We start from the raw sequence: 13,203 nt of genomic DNA on the forward strand, positions 1-13,203 counted from the left end.
TTTACAGTCATTGTGGGAGAATGCTAGGAAAGACAACCCTGCTCCTGTTTGCACCAGGCCTTGGCTGTATCACACACACCCTTTCTTCTGCCAGGCCTGGGACTGACTTCTTTTAGGATGATTCATGATTGTTTTCCATGAGTAAATATGCTTTAGTCTAAGTCCAGTTAGAGCTCGTTTGCCTCCACTTCCCCTTCTCCTTTTCCACTTACTGCAGCTGTTTGTACTTGCATTTGGGCAGAGCTGATCTGTTAGCCTCAGTGCACTTTGTGTTATTGTTTTTTTAATGTTTACACTTTGCTTCAGTGAAAGAAAGGTCCATTTTCTCTATAAGCCTAGATGTGTAGTTATACTTATTGATGGTCTCACAGAGACCGTTTCCTAGAGAGAACTCATTCGTCTGCCTCAAGCCTGATTTGCATTGAAGAGATGCACACACTGAAGAGGTGCCCACACCCATCTGAGTCTGGAGTTGTTATTAAACCCTTTTAAAAACTACTTTCCAAAGCTTGTCTTATTTGTGTGTCATATTGAAATGTGATTCCTTTCCATGTTTTTTCCTTCAATGTTTTATTAGGAAAATTTTCAGATACACCAAAAAAGAAAGAACCTAACAATCAGCACTCATATACGCACCACCTTGATTGTATCATTAACACTTTTCTGTCTTATCATCTGTCCAACTGCCCATCTCTTTACCCATGCATCTTTTTTTATGAATTTTGAAGTAAATTATGGATATTGCTATACTTTAGTAGAATGCTTTGAGAGGGACGGGATGGTCTTGCTGCCCGAGGACTGCCAATTCTTGAGTGCCAGGGGTAAGAAAGCCACACACATTACTAAGTGGTATGGATTAGCTCATTTTTTTCCCCTTAGCTCAGCTGTAGTTGCAGTGGTAATTTCTCATAGATTATTTCAGTGTTTGTGCCTTAGAAAATCTCTTGGAAGCCAGCTGGTACCCCAAACAAACATTTATTAAGGAATATGAACTCCACAGAGAACATCCATTACCTCCATGTCCCACAATGCAGGCCAAAGTGCTTTCTTGTTCGTATGCCCTAAATTTATTGTTGAACATAGGAAGTAGGGCTCTCTTTTATCATATAGAGCTGACAAAAGCCTTAGGTTCTGAGGTACAGAAATTGTTTCTAGGCTGTTCTTGGCATCTACAGTTGTTTTACCATATGGTACTGGGCTAATTTTATCTGTTCTTCCCTTGAGGCTTTTGTGAATTGATTACATTTTTAGAAAATTTTTTAAATAACTTTTTAAAATGTCAGAGCTTTCTCAGTAGAATAAAATATGATGAGAGATTACGTCAACAGGAGAACAAGTTATCTTAAGAGAATTTTTCTCAAAAACTTAAGCATTTCAATTGCAATTTCAATTGCATACTCCATATTATAAATTAGCATTGGTCATGTTCACGAAAGCCCCTTTTGATACAAAATATAAAGTAATCTTGGACCTGAAGAGATAAGTCTGTTAGTTCAGAAATCAAATGAAAGTTTCTACAGCTGTTCTCTCTCTGGAAAGGTCATTTCCGGCCAAACATGTACTTCCTAAAGGGAAGCACAGGAGAGGTGAAAGAGAAAGAAGACAGCTTAGCCCATCAGCTAAGCCTAATCAATCCTGGTCATCCATGGGATCATTCATGTCACTTTCAGATTTAAAGTGACATCCTATAGAGCAGCTACAACATAATAGACAAAGCCTGGATTTTTGAGCCAGAATTAGGTTTTATTTCTAGTTCTGAAACCAGCTGTGTGACTTTAGGTCTCGCTAGGCCTAGTTAGACTCACCTCAAGCCAACTGACCTATTTTCATTCCTCCCGGGGAATCCTATCACTGCTCACCCTGAGCTCAGAGTAACTCTCTGGGTGCCCACTGAGCACACTCAGGTGCCCTGGAAGCTCCAAGTGGGTAGCAGTCACCTACTATCAAGTGACATGGAAAGCGGTGGAGTAAGGAGTTCCAGGAATCAGTCCCACCACGGAAGCAACCACTAAGCTGGCACGTCTGACAGAATCAACTTTTTCAGAACTTTGGAATTGCTAAGTGAAAAAAAGCAGATTATGAAACAGGATCTATAGTATGATCTCATTTGAGGTTTTTAAAATAAGTATTTGTGGTACAGAGAAAAACTCAGAATATATGCGAATAATGTTTCTCTCTGGCTACTGGGAGTACAATTATTATCTTGTTTATCTGCTATTCCTAAAATTTTCTATAGTGAATATATATTACTTCTGTAAAAAATAGCAAAAGCAAAATAGAACAGTTTGGCAGTTTCTCAAAAAGTTAAACATAGAGTTTCCAAGTGACTCAGCAGTACCACTCGTAGATACACACCCAAGAGAACTGAAAACATATGTACACAAAAACTTGTACGTGAATGTTTATACCGGCATAATTCATAATAGCCAAAAAGTGGAAACAAATCAGATTACTTGCCAGATAAATTGATAAACAAAAGGTGATGTAGCCACATAATGGAATATTACTCAACAATAACAAGAATAAAGTCCTGATACATGCTTCAACATGAATGAACCTCAAAAACATTATTCTAAGTGAGCTAGACACAAACGGACACATATTACATAATGTTTATTGTCCAGAATAGGCAAATCTGTATGTCCAGAATAGGCAAATCTGTAAAGACAGGAGGTCTCTGGTTGCCAGGGGCTGGAAGGAAGGGGGACTATGGAGTCACAGCTAATGAGTATAGAGTTTTCTTTGGGGGATGATAGAAATGTTCAGGGATTCAATAGTGATGGTTGCACAATTTTGTGAATGTGTAGTTGACCCTTGAGCAACACAGATTTGAACTGTGCTGGTTCACTTTTGTAGACAGTACTGTACATGTATTTTCTCCTCTTTATGATTTTCTTACTAACATTTTCTTTTCTCCAGCTTACTTTATTGTAAGAATATAGCGTATAGTATGTATAACATACAAAATATAGGTTAATTGACTGTTTATGTTACCAGAAATATATAGTAAAGTTTTAGGGGGCATCAAAAGTTAACCTGTGGATTTTCAACTCCAAGAGGCATCAGTTCCCCTAACCCGCATGTTGTTCAAGGGTCAACTGTACTGAAAACCACTGAATTGTATACTTTAAAAGGGTGAATTTTATGATCTATGAAGTATAGCTCAATAAAGTAATGTTTAAGAAAGGTGAAATAGACTATAAGCTACAAGAATTAGAAATTAAAAGAATATATTTAGCAAGTTAAAGTCAAATTTTTCACTGAATTCTGTAATTATAGTTATGGATTTTTTTTTTTAAGTCTTTAAGTCCAGTTAGTTAACATACAGCGTTATATCAGCTTAGAGTTAGTAATTTTAAAAGTGTAAGTTTCGGTAAAGAGATGAGAATCAGGAACTTATAAGCGATTATGTAGCTGAAGCTCCACAGCTCCCCCTTTTTTTTAGTGAAAATTTGGGACATTTTAAAACTGATATGGGAAACTATTTTCTTCTCTTTTTAAAGTTTGGCTTTGTATTTTTAATTATTTGCACTATTTTTGGAATTGTTATCTTTTTTTAATGCAAAGTAATCATTCTAATAGCTTTCAGAGAATTTTAAATGAGAGTCTAATACATGTATACTTAACTTGCGAGCAGATTTTCTCAAGTAAGCCACCATCTCTAGATCCCATTTGATGATGTATAAGTGGTTTAAGTATGTTCTAGAATAATATAAGCAGTATAAATAGATCTCATTTACCCCCTTATGATTTCCCTTTCTCTTGCCCTCATCCCCTTCCCCTGGCCTTTTATGCTCCAAAATGTAAAATGGGATTAGAGTACAATACCTTATTTTTAATTAATTCTTTCAGTAAGCATATATTGCGTGCCTACTATGTGTCAAAACACTGTGCTTAAAGTTAAAGATACAAAAATAAAATATGTGACCCTGGGGCACTGGCTGGCTCAATCAGAAAAACATGTGACTTGATCTCAGGGTGTGAGTTGAAGCCCCACACTGGGACAGGGCATTGAGCTTACTTAAAAAAAAATAAAAATAAATAAAAAAACACCTGGTTCTAGACAGATAAAATGATACATCTTAGAGCTACTCTCTGAACAGTTAGGAGGGCACTTAACCCAGATAAGGAAGGTCAGTCAGGACTTGTTTTTACCGTTAATATAATTAGAAGGTTGATCTTTGAAAGCAAGTTACACCTATTATGCATTTTTAGAAAACTATTAAAAGTAGAGCTCATGCTTGGCTGTTAGCACATCCTACAACTACATACGCACAGAAAAACATCTTGAGAAAAGTGGTAGGATCTGTTGTCTCCAAGATGTGTGTATAGGCCAAAACTCTTTTTTTTTTTTTTTTTTTTTTTTAAATTGGCATGAATACAGGCAGTAGAGGAGCAAAGACCTGAGGTCATAGTTTGGTTTCTGCTTCCTTGACTGCTAAGCATGTTGAAGACTTTTTAAACTATCAGAGCTTTTATGGGCTCTGCTTATACTAATATATCTACCAAATTAAAAAGAAAAATATCATCGTGAACTTAAAGGAATTGCTATTTTTCACTGGTATCTTTTTAAAAAGCAGACACATCGTCTTTGCATTGCTTTCTGCAGGACTGATATGTACTGATATGGTCCTATTAGTTGTTAAATAGTGAAATACATCCTTACTGGTTGGTAAAAAGCTGATGCTTTAAGCCACCTGGATGCTCCACCACAGTCTGTACCCTCCCCCGGGGACTCCAACCCTACATCTTTCCGCAATCCAACAACTAAAAGGTTGTCTCCAGGCATAGCAGGAAGCCTTAAGGACTCTGTTTCTGTACTACTTTGGCATCCATTCTGACTGCTGGTGCTGGGCCATCCCCACTGTTTAATAATTTTGAATCTCACCCCGACTTTCTGACTGTTCCATAAACCATTGTCATTTTAACTGTGTTTGTTTTCTGCCAACTAGAGTATCCCATGGCCCTAGATCACCTGCTCTCGCTTACCTGTGTAGAACCAAAATTGAGTTGCATTATTTGCTGAGTAACCCAGAATAGCATTGTACTAGAACTAATAGTCTCCTAAACCATGCTGCTTTTCTTCTGTATTTCTTTCAATGATGACAGTTTGGCCTAAGTTCTGTGTCCTCTTATTGTTCCTTCCAGTTCATTTTGCACCTTATAGGCCTCCAGATATCTCCCTGAAGCCTCTGCTCTTTGAAGTGCCCAGCATCACTACAGAGTCAGTGTTTGTTGGCCGGGATTGGGTTTTCCACGAAATAGATGCTCAACTTCAAAGTTCAAATGCCAGCGTGAACCAAGGAGTAGTGATTGTGGGAAACATTGGGTTCGGCAAAACTGCCATCATCTCCAGACTGGTGGCCCTCAGCTGCCACGGAACACGGATGAGACAGATCGCCTCAGACAGCCCACACGCCTCCCCCAAACGTACGTATTCCTTTTTAAATAACTCCCTGCTTCATTGCCCTGAAAGTTTTTCTGATAGATTAAGCCTTACATCCTTTTATTTTCTGATCTGCAAAACCTAACTTACATGTGAGGACCATTAATTCAGAGTTGAGAGAAAGAATGTAATACTCTGTTTACATTTAACCCACATATCTAGTGGTCACCTAAGTGTGACTGAGAAAACCTTTCTGTGGGAATAAATTTATGAGTCTTCCCTCTGGCAGTCTGGCTAGTCTGTCCTTTGGATAATGACTGTAGCAGTTGCTTATAAGGGGCGTTTGCCTCCATCACTGTCAGCTTTTGCTCAGCCTGTGCCCATGTCTTCTTGTTACATGCCAGCACAGTCTGCTTGCAGCATTCGATTCCTTGCCCTTGATGTCAGTATTGCACTGCTTGGGCTTAAACTTCATTGTGTCCTTGAAGGGTTTCTCCTGCTTCCTTGTGAAAGGATGCTGAGATCTCGTATGTATTCATGCTCCTTTCATCCCAGGCCAGGCACAGCTTAATGATCACCACCAGGATCTTGTTTGTTTATTTCTAAAATACTTAGGTGGTCCTTAGCACCAGGCACTGTCTAAGAGCTTAACAAATATTAATTCATCCAATCCTCTTATCAACTCAGAGAGGTAGTTCCTATTATCATCATGTCACAGATAAGTGATCTGAGGCTCAAAGAGGTTAAGTAGACCTCCCAGGTTTCATAGCCAGTAAATGGTGAAACAAGTATTTGAGCCTAAGCAGTCTGGTTTCAGAAGCCATGCCCTTATCCACTTTGCTGTCCTGCCTCTCCTTAATGGAGGAACTCACCTGAATAAAGGAGACGAGAGGAAAATAGATGTTCTTCCTATACTCTGTATGTATAGAACCAGTCTACCTGGTTTCTGTTAGTTATGAGAAAACAAAACCAGAAACTATTGCTCTGCTAGTCCAAATCATTAATCTAGCTCACCATAAGTTTTCAGACAGCCACCACTAGAAACTTGAGATTATAGTAGTTACAGTGTCTAACACATGCTAGAAACTCAATAAGAGCTCACTGAGCACCCTCCAGACATTCTGGCTTCCTAATGAAATTAATTGACAGTCTTGTGTCATTAAGTGGGCACATTGTCTCTGGTTAACTAATAGACATCTCACGTGGAGAAGAAGGACTAGTGTGTACAGAGAAAACTGGTTGAATCAAGAGACCCTGTTTACCAGGGTCTGGTAAGAATTGGTATGGAAGAATTCCTTTTTCACAAGCAATGTCATGCTTAGTTTCTACATGAAGCTTTTCTCAGGTAGATTGGCATTGTGTCATGAGAGTCAAGAGCTCAGATTTTGAGCCCCAGCACTCCATTGACTATATATACTCTGTAACCTTGAGAATTTTTAATTGAAATTTTTAGATCTGTTTTCTCATCTGTAAAATGAGGAAGTGGGACTAAGTGATCTTTAAGATTTGTTCCTGTGTTAAAATTCTGTGATTCTAAAAACATATCTTCTTGAAATTGAAAAGTGGTTGAAATTAACTTTCCAACCTATTCCAGTGTTTTCCTTTGAGCACTTAAATATCACACCAGACTACATTTTATCTGAGTACTCCAAGACTCTTTAACTCTTTGAGTATGTCAGAAAGAAAACCAGATAGCTAATAATCTCTCTGACTCCTCTATATATCACTGTTGAGATAACGTAATGGTAGAATCCTGTAGGACAGAATAAATCCCAAGGGCAAGAAGAGCTGCTTTCTCAGAAAGCAAAGGTATCTGGGAGTCCCTCCCAACTAAGGCTGGGAAAGCAGGAGTTAATAGAAAACAGTTCATGTGCTCCCCAAAGCAGAGGTTCTATAAAGGTAGTTCATTAAGTTATTCTCTAACATCTATTGCCTCTTATCTCCAGAGACACTCTAAAAATACCAGGACACTCCAGTTCTTGAGATAAATGTCCATTTGTTGTGACTGTAGATTTGGCCTGATAGTTAACTTTCCTTTTTTTTTTTTTTCTTTTTTTTTTCTTAATTTGAGAGAGACAGAGAAAGAGGGCACACAAGTGGGGTAAAGGGGCAAAGGAGAAGAGAAAATCTTAAGCAGCCTCCACATTCAGTGTGGAGCCTGACGCAGAGCTCGATCCCACAACCCTGGGATCATGACCTGAGCCGAAATCAAGAATCAGATGCTCAACCAACTGAGCCACCCAGGCCCCCCTCTTTTTCCTTTTTGCCTGATAGTTAACTTTCAGAACTTGAAAACCATGTCAAAGGAGAAAGAATATGTGGTTATATATTTACCAGAATTTCACAGAACTAGCAGTTGCCTTGTACATAATAATTTTTGTTGTTATCTGTCAGTGACCAAACTACATTCTACCTCTGCCATCTTAACAGAGCCACTAGCCCTTAAGAAGGGTCAGGAATAAGTGACTGATAAAGTGCAAGCTGTCTTTTGGCATTAATATGTTATTATGTAAGCCAGCACTGGGAATTTGACTGGCAGTAGCAGAATTTCTTTCATTAATGACTAAGAATGATGTCTGTATAGAGAATTGGCTTAACTTTTCACAGTTTAATTTACATCAAGCTTAGATAGGTTTATTTGAATTTCCATTGGCTTTCCTAACCCTGTGTCGGTGATACCAACGATACAGTTGTAGAAATAATGAAAACAAGGTAGAAAATCGTTGGCGCTCCCATCTCTGCATCATCTGTCTTCTCTCTTCTACCCCTGTCTCCTCCACACTGAGCAGCACTGCTGTGGAAGACGTGAGCAGTGTAGCCTGCGGTACCACATTGCCTGGCTCCGTCCTTCCCCCACAGACACTCAGCCCCCAGCCCACCCCCTCCTTGTCATTTCCCTGGGAAGGTACAGAAAAGCTGTCAAGGCAGGCACTAGCCTGTCATCTGCTTTCCGCCTACACCCCTTCCCAAACCTGACTCCCCCGTCAGGCTCCACCACCATCGTCATCAACCACCCCCTAGTACATACACACAAAGAACAAAAACATTTTGTAAAAATAGACCCGTTGTGTAATTTAGGCATTATTACGTTAACTACAAGTATATTCAGTACAGTAGTCAGGAAAGCTCTAATACAAGACTATCTTTCCCCATCACTAAGAGTCAGTACAGTTATTATTTGGATTTGACATTTGCCAACAGCTGCCAACCCCCCAGACAGCTGTTCAGTAAGTCACCCCACCCTCCCTGCTCTGCTCATGTCAGTAGTCTGTTTTGCTGCTGCACATCGACTGCTGCCTACCTGTTAATTTATTTCTCCTGTTCCCTGAATACCAGAGAGTTAAAATACTCAGAAAAAAAGGAGGCCATCTCCAAAAGGCAGTAGTGAGAAGCCAGAGGGCATTTGGGCAATAATTGCCCCCAAAATCAAATATCAGATAAAGGGGAATGCAGTGGGGAGAAGGAGTGAGCCACAGAAATGATGCATCGACAGTCACTGCGCTTCACCTCCACTCACACATTTTCAGTCTTTTTCCACTGCTGCCACCCACTCGTACCCTCCTGCAGTTATTCTGAACTTGGCTCCAGTGACCAGAGCATTTACTCTCCCAGCAGACAGAAGAAGTCTCCATTCAGTCCTCGGGTGAGGAGTTCAGTGAGGTCTCCCTTCCCCTATTCCTCCTCCTTTCCAGTGGCTCTTGACCATCAACAATCCCCTTATTTTGGTGTACCCATTTGTACTGTGGTCTGTAGTCATGTATATAGTCTGTAATTCCTAGTGGAGATAAGACATTTCCTAAGTAACATGAACAAGTGGAATTTTTTAAAAACAGTTTTATTAAGCTGTAATTCACATACCACACAGTTCACCCATTTAAATTGTTCAACTCAGTGCTTTTTAGTATATTCACAGAGTTCTACAGCTGTCACCGTAATCTAATGTTAGAACACTTTTGTCCCCCCTAAAAGAAATGCCCATTAGTGATCAATCTCTATTCTCCCCTTAACTGCCTGCCTCTACCCCTACATAACCACTGATAGGTTTTTTGTTCCTACGGATCTCCCTATTCTGGGAATTTCATATAAAGAGTCATACAATATATGGTCTTTTGTAACTGACTTCTTTGGTTATAATATTTTCAAGGGTTATCCATATTGTAGCATGTATTGGTATCTCGTTTCATTTTATCATCAAGTACTATTCCATTGTATGGATATTCCATATTTTAACTGTTCATCGGTAGACATTTGGGTTGTTTTCACTTTTGCACTATTATGAATCTTGCTTCTTTGAACATCTGTGTACAAGTTTTGTGTGGATATAAGTTTTTATTTCTCTTGGGTCCATACCTAGGAGTAGAATTGCTGGATAATAGAACAAATGGAGTTTAACCAATCTTCCTTTAATTCAGGGTTTTATGATTATCTCATGCAAACATCTCATCTTTTTAATCCAGATGTGGACGCCAACAGAGAGCTGCCACTCACACAGCCACCCTCAGCCCACTCGTCCATCCCCAGTGGAAGCTGCCCAGGGACCCCAGAAATGCGCAGGCGGCAGGAGGAGGCCATGCGGAGACTAGCCTCACAGGTACAGTAGGGCTCCCAGGGTGCAGACATGCTAGCTCCATTGTAACCCCAAGGGGCAAAGGTAGGGGGACCCTTGGCAAAGTGGACAAAACGTATACAGCTATACCATGAGACCGTGGGGAAAATTTTCTCTTCCGGCTCCTAGAAAAATGCTTTGTTATTATGGAATCAGAGCCTTTTTGTTTGAAAGGCCCTCAGAAATAACCAGAGTCCCATAATGAATAGATAAGGAAGTCGAGACTCGAAGAAGTTATATGATTTTCCCAAGATCACAGTATTAGCACTCAGCAGTTTTTTATTTTCACTCCTATTCAAAACCCTTCCTGCCATACTATACTGTCCATAATATTTGTTAGGTTTTTGAGTTTTAGATTTCTATTTTATTGAAAGTAACATATGCATGATTTTTGAAAATTGAATAATACTCAAAGACTTATAATAAAACCCAGCAATTCTTTTCCCCTCCTCACCCCACCCTCTCCCCAAAGGCACCACTTTCAACTCTTAGGGCTGTTCTTCTGATCTTTGCCTCCACTGTTTCTAAATAATATTCATATACTGCTATAACTTTTTTCATCATTTTTATACGTTATCTATTGCTGCTTGTTAAGGATGTTGAGAATTTTACGTCTTTCATTTTCCTTCCTCCTTCCACCATTTCAGTATGGTTATATCATGATTTTTGTCAGAATCCACATTATAATATCTTCAGTATTAGTACTGTGCACATATGGTTCACTGTGGAACCAAGGATAATATTTCCTTCCTGAGCAATTTTGTTTTTCCTGGGATTTGAAATGCCTCATTTTAAAATTTGCTTCTTCTTGCTGTGGTGGGGGAGGCGCCTAGCTGGCTCAGTCAGAAGAGCATGTAACTCTTGCTTGGGGTCATGAATTCAAGCCCCACATTGTGTGTGTAGCCAACTTACAAATTAAATTAACTAAATTAAATTAAATTAAATTGGCTTATTCTTTTTTAAACCTATCGCTATAATCCATAATCCTTAATAACTTTGTAAAAAGCCTCTTGGTACAAGTTTACACATCAGTGTCATTTCCCCTGAGACATCCATCTCAGCTCAGGCTGGACCTAGGATGCTCTTGAGGCTAGTTGTTATCCTGGAAATTCCCATTACTTCTCTTCTGTGTTTGCTCCCACATCATCATCTTTCTTGATTTTATTCCTCATTTTGGTGGAACACGTCCACCAGTGGCTTCCTAAGAAAGAATGCACAGGAGGTAAGTTTTTGAAACTTAATGTTTCTAAAAGTATCTTTATTCCATTCTCATACATTACTGTTTATTTGACACAACATAATTCTAGGTTAAAAATAATTTTCCCTCAGAATTGTGAAGGCATTGCTCCATTGTCTTGAGCTTCTAATAATTTTGTTACTAAATAATTATTCTTATTCCTAGTTCTTTATACCTGTTTTTCTCTCCAGAAACTTCTAGGAACTTCTTTTTTATCAACTTTTTTCTTGGGTCTTTTTTCCATTTATTCTGTTAGCATCTAGTATAAACCTTGTATAAACTTCAAATAATTTCTGTATTTTCAGTTCCCTTCCTCACCCCCCTCTTGCACAGGACCTGGTGCTTCCAACCTCATGCTTTTCTGAGGTTTTACAGCTGCTTTGGTTTAGTCCTGTTGTTATTACTTCCAGCAGGCATTTGTTTCACCTAATTCTATTTGTTAAGTCATTTATGAATCCTATATCCACTTTCCATCCTTATATGTTATAAGCTGAGGTCATAGATAGATATCCCTATAGGTGGAGTTTGCATTTCTCTTCCTTATTCCCCATATTTTTGAGGATTTTCAAGAGAAGAACAAGAGTTTAAAATGTCTGTCTCCAATATTTAAAGAAATTTCTTGGCATGGTTAATTACTAATGAGGAACAGAGAGTCATCTGCAATATCATAAAGTTCTAACTTCTTCATGGAAATCCAGTCCACCCAGAGCCCAAAACAGCACATTTCCCCCAACTGCATTTTTAAGTGTCTCCACTTATCAGTGGGCCTTCTGAAAACAGTCTGAGATTTCCCTCATATTCATTGCTAACTCAGTGCAACTTTAAAAAAACATCGTTTTTTTTTTTTTCTAAATAGTTTGTATAAACTAGTTCCAGCCTCTTCTTTAAAAGAATCTAAATAAATGTCACCTTGGAAATACTGTACACTGAATGCTGAAGTCCTTCCATCATTACAGTCACTCACATACTCACTTAGAATTGATGTGTGGAATGACTCTAATACAAGCCTGAAGTTAAGGTGGTGAACAGAACAGACAGCAATCCCTGCTGTTACATGGCCCACGTTCTCGCAGTGGGAAAAGCCAGCAAACAAACATGTAATATGTCAGATCGTGACAAGTGCTGAAAAGAGCTCAGGGATTGTTGTCACTTCTTAGTCTCTCTCTCATCAAGAGAAAGAATCTCAAGATGTTTATGTTCAATATTCGGAAAATGTTACATATTGTTAGCAGGAAATTAGTGACTGCACTTAAGAGGTGATCTCATTTTAAATTCCATGCTTGTGTCTATCTTAAGCAAAATACTGTATAAATAAATCATTTTTGTGCCTATAGATGGGATATTTTTAAATTTATATTAAACATTGTATACGAAATGGCCCTTTAAATTAAAATTAATGTTTATATTCAAGATTTGGAAAATGTTAAATATTGTAAATAGGAAATTAGTGATTGTTTACACTTACTCAAAGAACATAATTTAAATTTCATGATTATTTCTTCCTTAAGCAAAATATGAATGCACCTTTTTGCACCCAGAGATGGGATATTTTTAAGTTTATAGTAACTGTTGTACAAGAAATCGCACCTTAGATTAAAATTAAATATTATCCTGGTAATTGTGCCATGTGTTACATTTCAAGTATACAATTTGTTCTTAGTAGCCTAGAGCAGAAGCCAGCAGTCTTGCCTCTCGCTATAACAAGCCAGTAAGCAGAAACCTTTTCAATAAGATTTTGAAATCAATTAGTATTTTGATGAGGTAAGCTAATATATGTGAGTTAAAAGTGTTCTTGAAAAACCTCTTGATTTGACGGACAAAGTTCTTAGTGCCAATTCTTGTGTATCAATAATTACCATTGGTATTTTCAGGATGTACTGTTAGGTGGGGAGGAAAGTACAAAGGAGTGTCGATGGGATGCTAACTTTCATATAATAAAGAAAGGGATATAAAAAAAATACATGTGTACTTGCT

The 13,203-nt window shown here is 38.5% G+C and overlaps 1 protein-coding gene across 3 annotated transcripts in view; it reads left to right on the plus strand.

Annotated features, from left to right (window-relative positions):
- The window catches only part of TANC2 (tetratricopeptide repeat, ankyrin repeat and coiled-coil containing 2), a 383,338-nt gene that overhangs the window by 275,164 nt on the left and 94,971 nt on the right, over positions 1 to 13,203 (plus strand). For all 3 annotated transcript variants that reach the window (XM_030295266.1, XM_030295268.1, XM_030295269.1), the window contains 2 exons: positions 5,149 to 5,430; positions 9,844 to 9,977. In XM_030295266.1, coding sequence (XP_030151126.1) covers positions 5,149 to 5,430; positions 9,844 to 9,977 — 416 coding nt within the window. The remainder of the gene's footprint in view (positions 1 to 5,148; positions 5,431 to 9,843; positions 9,978 to 13,203) is intronic.

The sequence above is a fragment of the Lynx canadensis genome, chromosome E1, assembly GCF_007474595.2.
Source record: "Lynx canadensis isolate LIC74 chromosome E1, mLynCan4.pri.v2, whole genome shotgun sequence".
NCBI lineage: Eukaryota > Metazoa > Chordata > Mammalia > Carnivora > Felidae > Lynx > Lynx canadensis.